The 21,216-nt window shown below is 46.4% G+C and overlaps 1 protein-coding gene across 1 annotated transcript in view; it reads right to left on the bottom strand.

Moving 5' to 3' along the window:
* The window catches only part of Duox (dual oxidase), a 248,511-nt gene that overhangs the window by 66,699 nt on the left and 160,596 nt on the right, over positions 1-21,216 (bottom strand). Inside the window, exons 19-20 of the mRNA XM_050186612.2 lie at positions 14,756-14,798; positions 4,129-4,292 (exon numbers count right to left, since the gene is read on the bottom strand). Of these exons, the coding sequence (XP_050042569.2) occupies positions 4,129-4,292; positions 14,756-14,798 (207 nt within the window). The remainder of the gene's footprint in view (positions 1-4,128; positions 4,293-14,755; positions 14,799-21,216) is intronic.

The following is a 21,216-nucleotide window of genomic DNA, read 5'->3' as shown; positions in this document are numbered from 1 at the left end:
CTCTTAAAGGCGAAGCTTAAGCGTCCCCAAATTTTTGAATGGTAGACACAGCTGTTATACACTTTCATCTTGAGAGATTATGGCAACCTGCTGTTCCTGATCTGGGGTGCGTTTGGCAGGCATTCTCAGATCATGAACAGCAGGTTGCCACTATCCCTCAAGAGAAAAGCGCATAACAGCTGCGTCTTACCAGTACTCACGTACGGGACAGAAATCTGGAGGCTTACGAAAAGGGTTTTACTTAAGTTGAGGACGACGCAACGAGCTATGAAAAGAAGAATGCTAGGTGTAACGTTAAGGGATAAGAAAAGAGCAGATTGGGTGAGTGAACAAACTCGAGTTAATGATACCTTAGTTGAAATCAAGAAAAAGAAATGGGCATGGGCAGGACATGTAATGAGGAGGGAAGATAACCTATGGTCATTAAGGGTTACGGACTGAATTCCAAGGGACAGGAAGCGTAGCAGGGGGTGGCAGAAAGTTAGGTGGGCGGATGAGATTAAGAAGTTTGCAGGGAGGACATGGTCACAATTAGTACATGACCGGGGTAGTTGGAGAAGTATGGGAGAGGCCTTTGCCCTGCAGTGGGCGTAACCAGGCTGATGATGATGACAATGATAAAATGGCAGCGTCACCACGACGGCATGAAGACGACTGTGTGACGACGATGGTGTGATGATGACGGCATGACGAGAGTCGAATAACAGCTGGAATGCCGACGACGCAACGACCATGACAGCACTCGGCCCCGAACACACGCCTAGTGCCCCAAGCTAGTAGACAACTTGGGTCCCTGGGTGGGCGTAAAAGGCGTGCAGACAACGGCTAGGCTAGAGCAGGATATCAGGAAGTTTGGGTGACGGCAATAAAGCGGCCACAATGCATCACGACTAGGAGCACATACCTAGTGACCCAAGCAGCTTGAGACCGTGCTTCACTGGGTTGGCGTAAGAGAACGAACGAACGAACTAACTAACTAACTAACTAACTAACTAACTAACTAACTAACTAACTAACTAACTAACTAACTAACTAACTAACTAACTAACTAACTAACTAACTAACTAACTAACTAACTAACTAACTAACTAACTAACTAACTAACTAACTAACTAACTAACTAACTAACTAACTAACTAACTAACTAACTAACTAACTAACTAACTAACTAACCAACCAACCAACCAACCAACCAACCAACCAACCAACCAACCAACCAACCAACCAACGAACGAACGAACGAACGAACGAACGAACGAACGAACGAACGAACGAACGAACGAACGAACGAACGAACGAACGAACGAACGAACGAACGAACGAACAGACAGACAGACAGACAGACAGACAGACAGACAGACAGACAGACAGACAGACAGACAGACAGACAGACAGTCAAAACGGCTGAAGCAGGCTAAGAATGTTATTTAATTAGAAAATAAAAACCCTCCGATGACTTTATTAATGCGCAACATTATACGGCTACTCACACGGAGGTCCGCAGGTGGTTATATTTTTCTCTCTGCTTCAAAAGAACCGCCTGAGCCTTCGTAGAGTCGCAAAAAGTGCTTAATATTTAAAATTCATTTCACGACGAATCCAATAGGAAATTTTCAGGTCCAAAATTGTTCTCGTTAATATTCTAGAACGAATGAAAACTTTCAGTACAGGCGAAAACAAGTATTAGGTGAGGAGTGTGCAGCCTAAGAACCAGATATAGGTGCAAATGCATGCTATGTCTTTATACTGTGTCAAGTACATTTAGAAACAACTCGGGGTCACAGGGTCCCCTAGACGAGCATGTGCCCTCTTATCGTCAAGTTTGTGCCGGCGCGACAGGCTCGAAGGCAGCAGGTAGCGGCGCTACGCATGCACAAGCGGCGGCACATGATAGACACATTGATATGTGTACAGTTAGTGTTCATAATGTCCTGCATGAACAAACTATTCGGAATAGAATTCTAACAAAATCCATCTCACGTCAGGCGAGACGGTCACGCAACGCCATACACGTGCTGGACTTCGTGGTGGCTCAAATCAAGAAAGCCTTCTACAATATCTTGCCTAACGCCTTACTTCAAGCGCTAAAGAGGACAAACCGCAGTTAACAAATGTTTCAAGACTTTGCAAGGTTCTTTAATAATTACTTGCTTCTTTTACACTATGGTGAAGCGCCATAAAGAGGACCAAAGAAACGCGAGACAGACGCGACAAGCGCTGCCAACCGCGAATGTATATTGCAAATATATTTTTTTTTCGCAGCACAAGCAGAAGGACAACGCACGCGTGCGCCCAGGACACTCTGAAGCCTGCAAAGAAAAGAGAGAGCCCCGATTCCCGATTGTCACATTTCATGATGAAATTGAGTGCGCTTTGAAAGCAAATTTTCTCCTATCAGCTTGTTTTTACGTCTGCTCCTTCTGTCGCTGGTTTCAAAGTGTCTCCGGCGCATGCATGCGAGAATTGCTCTGCGGCAGCGAATGTCTTGCGGTAAACATTCACACTTATAATGTAAGAAAAGAGACCCGCCGTGGTTGCTCAGTGGCTATGGTGTTAAGCTGTACCGTCCATCTCAACTTTCTTTGGAAGCGTGGCTCTACGGGCATGTTGGTAATACTGCATCCTTGGTTATCAGCGCACAGATCTACATGGGAAGTGAGAAGTGACATTCGGAAAGAGCTCCGACTTACAATGCTATTGCACAATTGAACAAGGCGTAAATATCACGCCATGGCACAACAGAAATTCCACTTAGGTGACACGTATTCCGTACTTTGCTTCCAACAAACGACAGAGATCATGTGTCTAAATGTTGCACATCTTTATCGCACAGTGAAGGGACCCTTGCACAGCACTCATCAGACTAGTGAACTTTAATAATCTCTCTAGTTTGGTTTGCGTTTTCGGCGGCTAATAATTGACGTGCCTTCGAATGTGAGTGTGCAATGCAGACGCACTGTTGCGCCATAGCGGGGTGCTTAAGCGTGGTGCACGCGCGCAATAAAAATTGTTATAAGTCAGCGCTCTTTTCTGCCACTTCTCTCACTTCCCATGTAGACTGTCGCGCTGCTTACCAAAGATGCACCTTGCTTTGGTCTCATCTATTGAGCACCGTAGACAAATATTCTTAACTGGTCTAAACTTGCATTCCTTTATCATGATATCTCCTCCCTTAGAGTTGACGACCACTCTGAAATGCTCTGACTGATGCAATTTAATTTGGAGACGAATACTATACTTCGAAAGGTCAACCACGTTTCCGACATGCACCATACAATCTACACCACCGTGGTTTTCTCGAGCACTGAGGACAACGATGGGCAACACGCATTGACTCTACAGGAAGACTTCTATTTATCAGATGAACATCGTCAGAATGCTGGCTGTTACTGCAATTCGAAATCACATTGCATCGTAGAACCTACACCAACCGCAGCAGTGACGAATTTTGAAGATATTCTTCCTAGACGGCCCTCGCATCCCCCTCCTTGAATACAATTATCTCCTGATCCAACACGCAGACGGCGCTGTCATATTCAGAAGGCTATGCATTTGAACTGGTCGCTTTGTGACTTACGCAGAGAATAGCACAGTGGAATAGGATGTACCTTTCTTACATCGTGCTCCTCTGTAATGAGCGTGTAATTGCCGCCATCGTGCCTTACTTTGGTATCCCATAATTGTGAGCAAGCCTTCACATGTGCATCCGAACTGAACTTACTGAAAACACATTGGCAAATCCAAGTAATTGGGCTCCCCAACACGCAGCAGAACACCGACAGCGACGAGTAGGACTGAAAGTCATTCATATATGAAGTTTCACTCGCTCTCTCACTTTTCCGTTCACCGGTTTCCATAACAGACAATCATTGGGCACTTTGTCCCTTGCTGCGCCTGCTATCGCTCTTGATAACCCTGACCGGAGGTGCAGGGTACTGGAAATTATTACCACTCACGCTGTGTTATTATTATTATTATTACTATTGCTATTATTATTATTATTCCGCCTTACGTAAAATAAGCCATTTGAATGCTAGTCATTTGCTGTGTGTCTTCCTTCATTCTCGCTCATACACACTGCTTTAGTTCTAAGTTGGCAGAATAAAAGAGAAATGAAAATATTCTTACAGATAAATCTCTCGACGAATAATACAATGGTGACCACGTAGAAAACGAACAAATAGAATACGTGTTGCCGGTTCTCTTCCAGGAACGTAGTCACTTGGTTCCATTTCTGCACGGTCCAAGAGGGGGGGTCCTCAGTAGGCTGGTTGATTTGAAAACTTGTCATCCTAGAAGAGCAAAACAGCATATAACCCATGGTACGGTAGTTCTTAGAAACGATTCTCTAGCCTGCTCTTATTTAATCAAAGTGAACACGTATAACTTCTAGCATTCACATCAATATTCAATTATTTTTAACCAATGACTGCAGGAATATTTACAATTTGTTACAAAAATGGAAAAGCTTTTGTTATGGAAAAATGCCGTAAAACATCAACAATAATATAAATAAAACAAACAGGCTTTCTATTACAAACGCATACTAACTTTCTTTCTTCGTGTATGCTTCAGCATTATGCAAGTGAAACAAATCTTGACAGCACGGAAATGAAGTGGCACGGGTTTCGAATGTCCTGGAGAAGCAGGAAATGTTGTTGTGTCCGGTTCGGCGGCAGCGTAATATTTTGTGATTGCTTCTCCTTGGTACAAGCCGCAGTGGTACAAAATAGTACTATACCTATTTAAGAACCTCTAAAGGTAACGTGAGGCTAGTGGCTATCGCATCGCAAAGCTTTACTTTCGACGTCTAAGAACAGCGTTTGTGTCGAGACATACAATGTGTGTAAGTAGTCACACGAACTGAAGTGATTCTAGATAAAGAAAGTGGGGGGAGGAGGGGTCTCAAAGTATATTTGCTGTTCACTTCTGTAGTGTTGCTATTCAACTGCCATGGTAGAAAAATGGGGTAGAAAACACGGACCAGCGGAAGACACACAGGACGGGCACTTAGTGGGTTACCCACAGTTGCTTTATCGTGCGTATACAAATATATAGCTTCAAAAGGGGTGGGTAACAAAAAGGTGGGCGGGGGGGGGGGGGGTTAAAATTCCAGTCGCGCATGGGTGTGACGGTAAATACTAACAAACACATTATGATTAGTCAAGTAGATATCCGTATTCCTTGTAGCTGAGGACGACTGAAAGGGAGCTGACGCATAACGGGACTTTGCGCATCATCGTGAAGGTTTTAAATATTTCACGTGGTCGATTGTTCTGGTATCAGCGCAGCACCTGAGTGTCTTGAAGCACCGGCTTGCACACGCAATTGCCACAGTGAATGGCGAGATTGCTTCCATTCTTGTTTTTGACGCAGTATGCATGTTGTCGCAACAGGTCTTTGAGACACCCTCCGGGCTCCCCGACATAAGTTTCTCCAGGCATGGTGGGCATCTCGTATTCGATTTCTTTGCTGCACTGCACGGGCACCGTTAACGGTTGTTCCATTTTCTGCATAAGGTGCCTAATTTCTTGAGCCTGAGACGACAACACTAACCCTAGCAAGCCTGGGTGCTTTTTTTGATCCTGTGGAAAACGTTATGCACGTTTAGGATAACGGCTGACTTTGACCTGCTCTTGCAAGACCCGACGGGGAGCTCAGCTCTTACTAATATGGCGCGCATCACGACTGTACGTACACGTGTGAGCTGGGTTTCAGCGAACATCAAAAAACATCGTTGAATGGAACCTCCTCATTTACGGCAAGCTAAAGTTCATAAGTGACGGCACGGCAACCCTAAAGAACTCAAGCCACGCTCACAACCTGATGAAGACAACCTCACCAAAGTTGTTTGCACACATAGTTCGAACAATATAGTGAACTACCTTTGTGCGACCTTCTGCCGCTCATAAAACTAGTGAACTTCCGGCCCTCTCTCAACAGCTAGGTTGCACTCTTTCTTTATCGTCTACGCCACCACACTTCAATTAAGAGAATGAGCAGAACGAGTGAATAAGCACAAGTTTCCGTATGTCAGCACAGCTTTAACAAATCTACCACCAATTAATGTGGCCTCGACTCCCTGTAATGGCAATTCAAGCACAGCGTTCTGACCCTCTGCGAGACCGCAAATGCTTTCTCGCCGTGCCAAGACGCCGATGAAACGAAGGTTGTTATCGTACCACTGCACTCAAACGAATTCGAGGAGCCGGATCTAGTGGCTGTTGCGAATAAATTGCTCTAGAAAGGGTGCAAAACAAAAACAAGTATACAGTATGTCTAGAATAGTCTCCATTAGTGATTGTCATAGTAAAATATATATGCTTTCGTAGACCTGGAGAGGAGCACACTCAACCCTCTAGACTAAATTAATAACGCATTCGAAATTACATAACAGAGCGGTTTGGTTGTGTATGTAAGACACTCCTCAACTTACACAGCAAGTTTTTACCACAGCGACACATGGCACAGAGAAGGAACGACATCAATAGCACTCTAGCTGTCATGTGGTGGTTCTTTCTTCTGTGTCACAATGCTAAAATCTGCTGTTGAAGGAGGTGTACCGAACTGCACACGCTGCTCTCACGCGTTCAGTTTCCCACGTCTCTGCTTGCCTCCTAATCTGATAAAATTTGCATGTGCCCTTACAATGCTCGCATCTGGCTCGCACCAGCACTCCCCAGATCTGAGGTGCATAAACGTAAAGTTATTCCGAACTTTTTCTATGCCAATGCGTTGCTTATCCCTCTGGTAATGGTCAAACACTTTCGGGCCACACTTACATGGTCTGCCTTTTACGCCACGTCACAAAATACGCGAAATGATTGTTTAAAAATGTGTCTATACACTGATTAATCAGGATAAGGCAGAACAAAAGAGAAAAATGTATTTCCATTTCAACGTCTTTCTTGCCTTCCACTACTGGTCAAAATGTTTCCGACCGAGCCCACTTGACCTGTCTGCCATGCGATGTCATATAGGTGCAAAAACTGACCGCATGCAAGTGGCATGTACGCTGTATAGGTGCATTAGTATGCCGAACAGAACAATTGTTTCTAATACCCGGAGACTGCCCATTCCGAAAGGCATGAGACGGTTGCCCGAACATCACTTAGGCGCTGGCTGGCCATGTGGGGCTGTCGGTGTGAATGTTTTTCTTCGTATTACAAACTTTTGACTCGCACTATAACATTGTCAAGCCCTTTCGGCACTTATACTACATAGCCCTGCACACTCTGCCTTACTAAGGATCAGTCTAGGCTCAGTGGCGCAGCCAGATATCTTTCTCAGGCAGGGGGGCGGGGGGGGAGCCTTTTTGTCTCGTCAGCTAATTAGGTAATCAAAACCTGTCACGGTAGGCAATGTTTTTACCTTTGATGCCAAACAAAAGTCACCTCGTATGAGCGAGGAAAGCGTTTGATCGTGCTGTTCAAAGAACATTGCTGGTTACGGTGCTTGTGTCTGCTGTTACGTCGGATTGGACTAAAATGAGAATGGAACAGCTTTACGCTAGAGTGGCCCTGGTTCTTCAATACCGCATGGCCTTGGCATGCGGCATGACGATGCCTGATTCTTTTTGCGGCTTCAAGGATGCCGGCAAACTCAGTCGTCTGGCTACTCGTGACAAATGCGATTCACACTGCACTACTTCATGAACAGGTTGCCGCTACAATGTCTTTCCGCTCTTTTGTGTGGAGCTTCTGATCGGCACCAGCAGCAGATTTTTCGGATTGTCAGATTAGAAACGCGGCACTAAATGCGCTTCACGATTTCCTAGACAGCTCATATGAGAGCGCGATGAAAAAAAGTTCGCCCGAAAGGCGAAGCATCCATTGCGATAGCAAATTAGTAGGCATCTATACGAAGTAAGCCCACCAGATTTATTGGCCGTATAAACTGGTAAACATTTCCTTACTAACTAAATTAAACCTGTCGCGGTTATTCAATGGCAATGGTTTTCGACTGCCACGGCGACTGCATTTCATTCGGGGCGAAATACGAAAACACCCATGTACTTAGATTTAGGCGCGCGTTAAAGAACCTCAGGTGATCTAAACTTCCTGAGTTCCCCACTACGGCGTGCCTCATAATCATCTCGTGGCCTTGACACGTAAAAGCCATGCTTTAGTAACTAAATTAACAGGCATAGTGTCACGCGCGTACAAGCAAACATGAACACATCTCACTCAATTACCGCGGCAACTCGCTGTCGAAACGCTGGAGCGATGAAGCGCGGAAGCAGCGCGGAGCAAATTGACCTTCGCTTTGCCTCTCGCTCCAAGGCGAACTAAGCCTCAAAAACACAGCGAATACGAAGTTATGTGCACTGGGTGGACTGTGTCCCCCATCGGGGCCACTTTCAAAATACGCTGCAGCCGCCGGTGTAGGACGCACTCCCCTAGCCCGGTGCCGTGCGCGCCACGGAAGACTTCGTTCCCGCTTTCCTCACATTCCGCGCGCGCGACAGAGCCGCCATGATCGGCTCACCCTCACACGCCTTCGTTCGCGCACACAGCCTACGGCGCGCGGCGACGACGTTACCGTCCTTGGACCTTATAAGGAACATCACGGCGACGGCAGAAATGCGCCTGCAGTGTCCACATAATTGCTTTCGTAGTAATATGGTTACAACATATGCGGCCGAGTAGCTCTGACGCAAGCAACTTCGTTGCTTGCCTAAGATGAAGCGCGCATGTTAGCCACATGGACAAGACGGTGATGTTAGGCGACACCCGCGACACTCCGGGGGCACAGCAGAAGCTGGAACAGTGTGGCGCGTTGTTCACGAGCGATAACTGAACACGCAGAAAACGCCCGTGCCTCTGGTGACGCGAAGACACCCGCATGAAAAGCAAGCACGTCGCGGACCCACCGTACATCCTCATGCTTCCTCGTACTTGAAATCCCACAAACAATTGGACTCTATGACCTGAGGGATGGGCGCCTCAGTTAAAGTGTCATTGTCCATGGCAAAGGCTGGGGGTATTTTGTAAGTGTCCCCATTGTGGACTATTTGGGCCATCGCTGATTCGCTAAAGCTGTACCAGCGAGAAGGAAACTGGCTGCGGGTGCCTGTTTCGTTCTAGCTGGTATGGGCCACAGCCCAGCCAATCAGCCCTTCAGCAGCAAACGAAATGGACATGCCCACTAGGTGGACGTTTACAGAATACACCCTTGGATCGCGACAGAGAAAACAAGTTTCAATGATGCGCTCACATGTTGATAACACTAGCACTGCGCTTCCGCCGAAAGCAACGAAGCGCAGCCCCCTCGCCACCCGGAACGCCTGCTGAGAAGCTCCGCTGTTGATTGTATATTTTCGTTGATCCTCCTGTTGATTTTATGTTTTATTTTAAACCTGTTGTACCCATGCACTTTTGGACAGTTTTTAGGACTTGTGCAGACAGTTGTGAAAGGTGAGCCATCTGACAGTGGCTTGATGTCGTTTAAGGTAGTCTGTTGAAAAACCTGAAGCGGTCAGGCCTAACTTTCACGCGCTAAATGTCTGGTAGGTAGAAGCGGCATGCCAGCTGCAAAACTGTGAAGTCGTGCCTTCGTTTACGATTCTTTATCGCTAGGGCAGAGCGCCGGCTGCATGTTTCAAGGCTGGCTTTTTTTCTTGCATTTTTCTGTAAGATATCTTACTCGTATTTTTAAAGGTTGAGCTGTTTGTCTAAATAAAAATTTCTCACATGTTTTCCAGAATTTCTTACCTTTATATTTAGCTGTTCCCTTGTTGAATCTTTAAGATGTGTAACATTCTCTCAGCTATTTGGTTCTTAAAATTTTATAAACATTTACACTAGCTTTCATGGTAATGTTTGTGATGAGTTATACCAAACTGCATAACGCTGTGGCAAGTAACCTTCCTCGAGTGGGAGGCTTTTTCAGGGTGCTTATAAAGTGTTTTGGGCTCGATTAGCTTTGTATTATACGTACATCTGTGATCTGCCAACTGTGTTGTGTCTAGTGTTCATGTTTTTGTTGTGATATTTGCCACGTGCTTCTGCCAAGTTTTCGTGTGCAAATGTTGCATTGTTTATTTTGGCTTGCACTGTCTTTTCACTTTAATGACTCATCCACAACATTCGTCATTGGTCTTGTGATAATTCAACTGTGCAAGCTCATTGTTCTAGGCCGTTTTCGTGTAATGTTAGAGTACTGAATTCTTTCGTACAGGGGATGCGTAAACTCGGTAAACGGCACACAGGTATTTGCGGATTTGAGTTACGTTATCTCCTGTGATAAGGCAGCATATGTTATAGTCCCTGCTTAATGTTTATTTTTTCCACAGCCGATGTGCAAGTTTATTTGTATGTGGCACACTTATGTCTCGGGCCATTTTTATTACTCGCTTTTTTAATATAGGGGCATACGTGTGAGTGCCACTTAGAGCCTAGTCTGTCTTCTTGGTATTTGTTCCTTGTTGAATAGTCATTTTCAATGAAATTTGAGACGAACATGTCCTTCAATGTTTGCAGTACTGCGACTCAATAAAGTTTACTCATTTTGAAATGCAGTGTAAAAATTTGTTTCATAAGTGTTTTAATTTAGGTACCTTGTTTCTTTTATATGCAGCTAAAGGCAAGAACAGGATCTGGCAGGCGAAGCCAAAGTTTTCACTGTGCCATTCCAGGCAGCTTATACCTATTTTTATATAGAACTGTGCTCTAATAGACAACTATTGGGAGATTCCAGGGACCACACTGTTGCTAAAATTTCTACTTTCCAATTGTTGGTATCACCGCAGGCCACATGCCAAAGCTGTGCTATCAAAATAATGTCGGTGCTTTCCTTCTCACACAAGTGCATCAACCAGCTTGGCATATGACCTCAGTTTGTACTGACAGGGAAAAGCAGAAATATTGCAGAAGTTGGAAACGATAGACAGTTTCCTGTCTATAGAACACCGTTCTATATAAAAAGCAGGTCTGAAGATACCTGGAACGGCGCACCGGATATACCCATGCCTACTTTATGTGCATCAAGGTTCCAGTGTCTCAAAGAACCCTTTTATTTGGAACAGGGTTCCATATACTCTTATGTGGAACGATGATCCACATAATCGATAAGTAAAAATAAGTGGTGCACTGTTTCATCTCTTTTTTAAAGTATGTGGGACGTGGTTCCAAACATATAACTGGAACATTTTTGCAAAAAAGTTCTAGCTACTAAGTGGATCTCATGTGGATCCAGATTAAAAGTGTACAAATGAAGCTGTGCAGGTTGATATGGGCTGGACAAGTTTTGAAGGGAGGGATGCTCAAAGTAAAATTGATTTTCAAGAACGAGTGAGGAACATGAAAGAAATCAAAATGGGTTGCGAGAGTTTTCAAATATTTGTACACGAAAAACATTGACTCACACTGCAGGAAAAAACTAGAAGCTGACCAGCAAGTATGCGACCGGTATAGTGAGTAGCATGGCAACAACGACGTCATACATAAAGTAAGAGAGGCTGAAACAATCACATGAGTAGCCGCAATAGAAAAACCTCTGCTATGAGTAACTAGCTAAGAGGAAGAACCAAAATTAGGAAACTAACATTCCATGATAACTCCAAGGGAAGCTCTTTACGTTTCGAAGCGAGATCAGGATGCTTTAGAACGCGTACTTATAGTAGGAAGCACAACAAGAAAGAAGAAGCATGCGCTTGCTGCTCTAAAGCTAGGAAAACAATGGATTATGGGCTATTAGAATCTGATGATATGTGCCAAGCGGTCGGTTTAGGCTCTTCTGGCTTCTTTAAAGCTCTTTGGTTCCGCGATTGCAGGGGGAGAGTAAACGTGTCCGCAATAGAGATCAGTATGAGACGATTCGAAGTTTGGTTGCAGAAAAATAGGGAGATCACATGCAACGGAGGCGAACAAAAAGAGTTTCTAATATTGGTTAAGAAAATTCGATGCTGGGAACTCCGGATTTCGTTTTTAAACATAAGTATAGGACGATAGGCAAAATAATATCAAGAGCTTCGTGGCGCAATCCATCCCCCCGTTTTAAAGGGGACGCTCATAGCGTCCGTCCGTCCGCCCGTCCGCCCGTCCGCCCGTCCGTCCGTCCGCCCGTCCATTCCTCGCTTTCCAACGCGAACGCATGGGACTTAACGGAGCGATCTTTGTAAACACGGCGAAAAGTTCCCCCAAAACGCAAATATGGTGTTCATACGACGAAGGTAATACCTACTATTCATCTTGAATGCAAATTTTATTTTTCGCCTATGTGATTGCAGGGTAAACAGCATTAAGCAATTCCGTTTGCAGCAGGGCTAGATCCACTTTCGCACTGGGGACGGAGTATTCTCTGGGAGCGGTCACATCCGGTACGCTGGTATACTGGCTCTAAGAATTATGCGTCTCCATGTTATTGGAGCCGTGTGTATGGTTTGTTTAAAAAAAGAACAATGAGGTTTCTTTGCCTTGTCCTGCCGTTTTGTTTTTACGGCGGCAGTCGGTGGCACGGATTTGCTGCGATGGCGCTCTCGCGCATCCGACGATCGAGTTGTCCTCGTCGCCAAACGCCAACTATTACAGCTGTTTCATAAGCACGATCTGCTTGCGCCTGAGCCTTGATACGCCTGGTTGTTAAATACGGTAGTGGGGCGTTCAGCAACAAAAATGTTTCTTCGACAGTTCGCCTTGCCTGCTGGTCCTTTCGTTGGGGGCCATTCGCTTACGTTTTACTACTTAAATAAAAAAATATCTGCGTGAGTTATGCAATCACTACTGTTTAATTATAGAGCGATAAGCAACGAAAGCGGCAAATTGTGTTGACAATTCTCCTTGACACATGCAAGACAGGCACCGGCGTAGATAATTATTTAGGTTGAATATTTTATTTCACGCTTACAGCACATTTAAAAAAGTTGCAAAAGAAAGTGCATACACATAATTCGAAAGCTTTCTCTCAAAGTAGTTTCTATCGGTGGCTAGCATAAGTTACGGCGGCCAGCAAAGAAATGGCCGGCTTTTTAACTCTTTCCGTACCCCGTCCATTGGGCATCGTTAGCACGCTCTTATTTGAAACACCGTTTTCGAGACTTTCCGCGCCGCTCACGGACACACTGCGCTATCGGACTTGAAAGAAGGGAACTATTCTTTTCTTTTCAAAGCAGTTGGCGTTCTTCCGCCGGGCGGTGATTTTCGAACGCGCTTCGATGTTTTTGCGTTTGTCAAAGGAGAAAGCAAAAATGACCGCTCGTTATCGATGATTTGAAACGCCGCTTTCGAGACCTTCCGCACCGGTCACGGACACTCTGCGCCATAGGACGTGAAGCAGGAGAAGTATATTTTTGTTTTCTAAGCAGTTCGCTTTTTCCCTACCAGGCGTTAATTTTTGAACGCACTTCGAAATTTGGCGATTGTCAAACCAGAAAGAAAAAATGGCTGCCTCCGTGAGCGGAGCGCGCGCTTCGAAAGATCGCATGCCGCGCGATTGCGCTGGGTTTGCGGCTGATTTTATCCATGGATCCAGCAGCGTGTCTGAGGATCTTTTCGTCGGCCTTTGAATTTGAGAGCGACGACGGCGCAAGCCAGCCCGGAACATCTGGGGCCTCAGCCCGGCACGCAAAACTGTAGTGCTTGCACTTCAATTTTTGTTGTGTAATTGCAGTTCAATGAAAAATTTCGATATTTTCGTAGATAGTGCCTATTAGACGACCATACATTTGTATATCTCATAATGTTTGTTACATTTTCTTCATAGTAGATACAAGCGTGTCGTTACAAACTTTGTTAATTTGATTCCACAATCTTGATTTCGGCAATCTACGTCGTTTTTATGAAACACATCCTCCCTAATAAACACGTATGTATGAAACGTGCAGTCATTCTGCCTTTTGTTTATATGTTACATAAGCTATTGAGTGCAGTAGTTCCTTGAGAAAAACAAACTAGGCGTAAACTACCAAAATTACATATTTGCACATTGAAGGAAAAGAGTTAATAGATATGGGCATTCTTGGTATTGGCAACCAGCTTTACTTCCGCCTACGTAGCTGTCCAAACGAAAATGGGGGGGGGGAGGGGGGCGATCTCGAAGAGAAAATACGCGCTGCTCACGTGGGTACGCGCCACCAGGCACTTTCATTAATCGCCAACTTGAGTGTGCGCCACTCGCACGCACCACTCTTCAAACAAGCTCTCCGATGAAAATTTGAGTCACTGCGTACGTTGCACTGGGTAGACGCGAACTTCATGGAGGCACCACCAGAAAGAGCAGCGAGTAAAGATAAAAATGCGGGAGAGGAGCTCTGCTTCAGCGCCGGCACGACACATGACGAGTTTCAGCTGTTCGCATACTAGGATAATTATCGTAGATTAGAACAGCTCGAATTTTTCTCAGTCAGTATGAATCAACTCTGCTTTGTTTCAAGTTGTTTTAACGCGGAGGCTTTGTCGATGAGGCCTATATAGCAATCGTGGGCGCATATTTTGTGAGTAGCCCAGTTTTAGGATTTATGACGTCTAGTTCCGCAGGATACAACGTAAACAGCCTAGTGTTTGTCATGGCATCCCACAGATAGAGTTAAAATGTGCACACTGGATAATTGTCAGAGTATGCTCATGCAGTTGATCAAGCATACAATTACATGAAGGATAATACAGCTCCTGTCATCAAAATAAAACGAATATTTGACAAAAACACGGCAGCATCAGACGTGGAATAACATTTCACAAACATATTTGTATGACATAGCTGAATAAATTAGACGCCTGCAGTTCGTGTACACATTTTTCATCTATGCACGTTTTCTTACCTCGCAACATTCGATGATGTGTCCAGGAAGTTTTGATTAGCACCTGTAAAAGATGAAAAAAAGGACGGCATATGATGTATTCGCCGGCAGAACCACATCTTCGCTATTTATTCGCATAGAATTCACTTACAAATAGTGCTCAATTCATTATCTAAGGGAGTGGAGTTCCAAAGCGAGTGTTTCATACTTAAAGAAATTTCAGTCCTACCCCAAGTCTCCATTAGAGATGCTGTATCTCTGGGTAGAGAGTACTGCTTCATAAATGCTTGGTGCAGTTTCTTAAACACGCATGGAGTTCTTTAGCACCAGAGGTACTTTGTCACACACATTAGGGAAGTGTATTTTCTGGAATTTGAAGTAGAATGATGTAGGAGATGCATATCGGTTACACTTTGTGAACACCCAAAGAACGCACATTTTGCCCTGCGACGGCAAGTTAAAGAAAGCGAAAAGACACATTCTACAGAAAAGATCAAAACACACTTAAGCACTGCTACAATATTTTGGAAACAAACGCTGGGTTGGGCTTAAGGGCAGTGACGTACAATGCGCTGGGTGCAGTGTAGGTACCGTATGCGGACGTTCATATTGTCACGTAGTATTGACGGGGCAGAAAGCAGTAAAACTGTGAATGACGAAACGTGTTTTTGTGAGCCAACCTGTGCCCACAAAAACAGGCTACACTCAACGAACAGCGACAGCGGAGCACAGAGTCGACGATCGTCGAAAATCTGATCAGCGTGTCAAGAGCGTCGGCTTTTATACATGAGTCGCAGAAGGTTCCTGAGTAATCGCTGGTGCCCGCATGTCTTCCAGAAAGTTCTGCACCTTTCGCGTCACACATACATGCATTCTGATTACACAAGGCTCGGCAACAACTGACAGCAGATAGAACCACCGATAACTCTCGAGAAGATTCGGATCCATATTTGCGCGTCCTGCGCTGGGCGATGACATCTGTTAGATGCTGAAGCGCGGTCACCAAATAAAGATCAACAAGTACTCTTTTCAATACACCCCTGCTAAAAAAGCATCGTCCCGATGCTACAAACACGAGAGCGAGGACAAAACCATGCATAATAAAAATCATCAACAACAACAAAATAACAAAGAAACTAAAATCCTAAGTTCGTCAGCAGGCGTGGAAAGGCTTAAGACGCACCACGTGGATGACGCCAGGCCTTGGGCGGCACCGCTGTAATTGCCAAACACTGTCTGGTGTGACCTCATAGTCCCGTGCGCTAATGTGTCGGATGATCTTCAGGCGCCTCAAATAGCAGCGTAAAAGCTTTTCGCTGAGTCCTCGTCGGTGTATTCGGGCCCAATCCTAACACGGTCGCTGGGCTAGTACTCCACGTAGCGTCATCGAAGATTGTAAAGCCGGCTTTCGGTCTTCTGCTGGTTCTTGATGCACAGGCGGGCGAGCCGCCGGGCTTCTTCGGGGTGCTGGAGATAGGCGGCGACGTGACGACGTGGAGATTCACTTCTTCCGTGACTTGTGGCAGCATTGCGTCGTCAGTCGTCATCGGGTTCCTGCAGTCAACCAGTTTAAGCGGCATGTTATGAGTTGGTTCTCGGACTACCGAGGAAAGTTTACGTACGGATGTTCTTGACGAATAGGTTTGCCACTTCGGCTGCACGCACTACCTCTTGGCAGAGCTCTCGTTTCGGCGAAATGGGTGAGGTAGTCTATCCTCATGACGATCCACATATTGCCAGACGTTGACGTTGGAAAGGGTTCCAACGAATCCCTCCCAATCTGCAGAAATAGTTGGCAAGGGGGCTCGAAGGACCGTACTAATGCCGCTGGCCTTGTCGGTAGTGTCTTCCGTCACTGAGAGACTCGGTATGTCTTGACCTATCGGGTGACGTCGGCGGTTAGGCGCGGCCAGTGGTACTTTTCCTGTACCATCGAAAGCATGCGGAAGAATCCGAAGTGTCCAGCGACCGTATGGTCATGTAGGGTGTCCAGTACTTCTGCACGCAGTTCTGAGCGAACAACGAGAAGGTAGGTGGCACAGACTGGTGAGAAGTTGTTCTTTATGAGTAGATTGATGTGCAGTGATAACAAAGACAATGCTCGCCTAAATGCCTAGGGACAACGTCGGTGTAGGCTTCCGAATTCTCTACTAGGCTGAGCTCCGGGACTGCTCGTTGCTGTTCAGTGAAGTCTTCCGCGCGTATTATTCTCAGGATGGCGTCGCCAGCGTCGTCGTCTTGCGGCGGCGGGTCAATGGGGGTGCGTGATAGGCAGTCGGCATCAGACTGCTTTCGTCCCGACTTGTAGACAACGATGATGTAAAATTCCTGGAGTCTCATACTCATCGTGCGAGGCGTCCCGAAGAGTCCTTTAACTTTGGCAGCCAACACAAGGTATGGTGGTTACTTACGACTTTGAAGGGTCTGCCGTATAGGTAAGGACGGAATTTCGTGTTAGCCAAAATGATAGCAAGGCTTTCTTTTTCCTTCGTAGAATAATTGGTTTCCACCTTCGACAACGGCCGACTAGCGTAAGCAATCAGCCATTCAAATCTCTATTTCCTTTGGACTAGGACGGCGCCGAGGTCTAGGCTACTTTCATCGGTGTGGATTTCGTCATCGGCTTCTTCGTCGAAGTGGGCAAGCACTGGTGGTGACGGCAGGCATTGTATGAGTTCTTGGAAGGCATCGGCTTGCGGCGTTTGCCACTTGAAATTGAAGTCCGATTTCGTGAGAAAGTTTAATGACTCGGCGATGTGCGAGAATTTCTTGCCGAAGTTGGTCAAAACACGTTGGCGGACTGGTTAGTTTGAATCCATGTGCTAGAATGTGTAAGCGCGACTGAACTAGGACGCAGAAAGAAACAGATACACACACACACACACACACACACACACACACGCACACACACACACACACACACACACACACACACACACACACACACACACACACACACACACACACACAGAGGGATACTTTCAACTATCGATTGTATTTCCGTACGTATCGAACACCAATGAGGCACCGAAAAATACAGTTCAGTGGTGCATGTAATTGAACCACCACGTGTCCAAAGCATGGTCGAAACATACACAGCAATGGTTACAACCATAAAGGGAGGAATAGTATCTTTTAGTCAGACGGCAACACCGATAGCTTGCTCACGCACCTGTCCTCTAACTCTGCAATTTCAAAGGCCTCCACAATCTTCTTTGTCATCCTGCTATGAGCCCTATACAGAATAGAAGTACTTTCAAACATGGCTTTGCTGGGACCGGTAATGAATACCCAAATTACCCGAAATTAGCCTAGTGACACTTTATAGGTGCTTTTTTAGTCTCTCATTGAGATAAAAAGAGATACGATTCTTCGATTTATCCTTGTAACCATCGCTCTGCATGTTTTGACCATGCCTTGGACACGTGTACAGCTCATCGACATGCACCACTAAATATTCTTTTTTGCTGTCTCATTTGTTTCCGCTCGTACAGTATATATTTATCGATGCATGCGAAAATAAAATCTATAGCTGAAGGTAGTGCTGTCGCTGTGTATCTGTTTTTTTCAACGTCCTCGTTCAGTCGAGCTTACACTATCTTGACGAAGCGCCTGTAATAGGCACATAAGCAGAGGAATCTGGGTAGTCGTCGAAATTCCTGGCTAAAATGACGATCTCATCTAAGTAGACGAGACAGGCCTGCCACTTGAATCCTGCTAACACCGTATCCATCACGTGGTGGAACGTTGCAGGCGACAAGCCCTGTCCGAATGCCATGATTTTGAACTCAGAGGACGCCCGGTGTCATGAACACGGTCTTTTCACAATCCCGCTGGTCGACATCTATTAGCCAGTAGCCAGTCTTGAGATCTATCGACGAAAAGTATTTGGCGTTGCAGAGCCGATCCTTTGCGTTGTCTATCCGTGGGAGGAAGTATAGTACACGTCCTTCTTCCTGATCTTATTCAGTGTACGATAAGCGACGCAGATACCTAGGATACCATCCTCCTTCAGCGGAGCTGCTTACCTCTACGAACCTGCGATTATTCGTTGGTGGTCGACAGAAAACTCGCCTTTCTAGAAATTGTCAATTTACCGCAAAAAACACGTGTAGCGCACGCTCACTCGAGCGGCATGGTGCCAACATGGGTGATGGATCGCGGCGCGAGTCTCCGAACAATGGGTTGGCGCATCTACAAGGTTCCTGCGTAGAAGCGAGTGGCATTAGTGCGAAGTGCATCTGAATAGGTATATCTCGGCTTACGTATAAAACCACATATCATATGTAACGTATGCCGGCGGTTTAGTTAGATCTTGAGCTATGGGTAGGCCACGCGAAGTAAGAACTCCCGAGGAGCAAAGAGAATACGATGCACGTAGAAAGGAGCAATATAAGCTCTCGACAACGTCATAGGCAAAACCCATGAACCAACAGGCCGAGCGTCGGGCGCGAGTCGATGAAGCGGACTGCAAGCGATGTGCTCGCTCGAGCTGCGACGAGAGACGAGAAGCGGGGAACGAGGCCAAACGCCGCAAGTGGCACGCCGACAAGATCGCCTCGTTCAAGGGAGTGACTTGGAAATTCAAGCGCAAGTTCGTCGACATGGAATTCGGATTCTCCTGTGCCGTGTGCGAACGCCTGTGGTTCCGCGACGATTTGTCGCGCATCTCCACCGTAAAGAATGCCGCCAGGAAACGCAGTGCCCTCGACGTCCTCGCTCGTGCGTTTCTTGGAGACGCCGTGCCTGGTTAAGTGGATGGGAAACGCTGGCAATCCGCCTTCACAAAGTGGATTGAGCGTTTCATTTTTTTTTCTTCACCACGACTACAGTAGATATCCATGGGTTTGCGACGGATGAATGATGCCGTCACGCAGCGTTTCTTTAACTTGTTGCCTTATAGTTTCGCGTTTTCGCGTATAGACTCGCTAATAGGTCTGGCGGAGTGGTAGAGCGCACTATTCGGTTATTATGCGATGATTTGCAACAAGTGTTCGTCGAATCCTCGACGACATCGAAGAGCAGTCTTTGTATCGTCGAAGACTTTTGAGCTGTTGCTGCTTACTCAAGGGAAGACTTAGATTTATGTCGAAGTCTGGTTTGGAAACTGTGGTCGTCGAGGTAGGTCCGGCAGAATCCCGGAAGACCATCAAAACAACATTGCTTGTTTCCATAATTTCCTCGAGGTATGCGATCGTCGTGCCCTTGTTGGTGTACTTGAACTTCTGGCTGATGTTGGTCAACATCACTTTCGCTTTTCCCCCGTGAAATTCTGCCATTCGTCTTGCGACGAAAATTTCAGGTCCAGCGGTAAATGTTTTTCGCCATCGATGGCGCTTTCTATGTATGCGGGTGTTTCGGTGCCAATGTAAATGACAATGCTGGATTATGACGATCTTCAAGCACTCAAGGCACTGTGACTATGAGCGTTCTCCGGTGCTATTACTTAATCATCAGTAATGTTGCCGACTTCGACTTCAGGTCGATGACTGCGCCGTATTCTTTCTAGAATTATATGAACACTGTTAGAGCATAACCAAGGTGGCAGGGCAGGTCCAGTCATGAACGGTAATTCTTGCCGTGCAGATTCCAGCCGGCGTTATCAGGTCTCCTGCGCCGGTCCGAATTTGAGGGCCTTCCCATGCAGTCTTAACTTTCCTCCATTGGGCGGCGAAGGGTTCACTCATTACGAAGTAGTCGGCTCTTTTGTCCACTAAAGCGGTAACTGCGTGACCGTTGAGAAGCACGTCGGGGTCGGTGGTTCTTTGTTTTTCATTTCAGTTTGGTGTTGGCGTCGGATCACGGCTGCGTCGCGTCGACCTGTGGCTGGTACGCCACGTTGTCAGGTCTTGTTTTGCCAGCATATTCTGTGCTTTCAGTCCTCATCGGGATGGTGGCGTGTCGTTGCTACGTCATCGAGATAGATCTTGAAGTGTTGTCGTCATCGGTGGAGGATCTTCGGAATTCCACGTGCAGCAACCGCACCTCCTTTGGCTGCTGTCTTTAGCTTGCCGGATCTAGGTTTGCGGAACGGCACCCAGCTGGGACACTGTGTGGGCAGCACTGTGGTGACATGTAGCGGCCTGGTGACAGCGAACTTGAGGGTCGTCGTGGGCTCCACTAAGCGGAGGCGAGGTAATCGGTGATATCATGAGGGCGTTCGGCTTGCTGCAAGCGCGGAGCATTTTCGGCAAACCCTCGTAGACCCATTAGGCGTTACGGGCACCTGCAGTATACGTGGCCTGCTCCTCCGCAGTGCTAGCAGAACGGGCGGTTGTCGGGATTGCGCCAGACGTCTCTCTGTCTAGGCAAGCTGCGATGGGCGATGGGCTGGCGTACTCATGATCGCGGCGAACGACTGACTTCCAGCGTTGGAGGCGCCGTGGGGCGGGTGCGGAAGCGGACCCTGGTGGCTTGCGACGCCGCTGTATCTCATCACTTCCGGCTGGGGCTGCGGTGATCGTGGTGGCATCTCAGGAACT

This window comes from Dermacentor andersoni, chromosome 2 (genome assembly GCF_023375885.2).
Source record: "Dermacentor andersoni chromosome 2, qqDerAnde1_hic_scaffold, whole genome shotgun sequence".
NCBI lineage: Eukaryota > Metazoa > Arthropoda > Arachnida > Ixodida > Ixodidae > Dermacentor > Dermacentor andersoni.
Note: the sequence above shows the minus strand (reverse complement) of the source record. Positions and strands in the feature narration are given on the sequence as shown.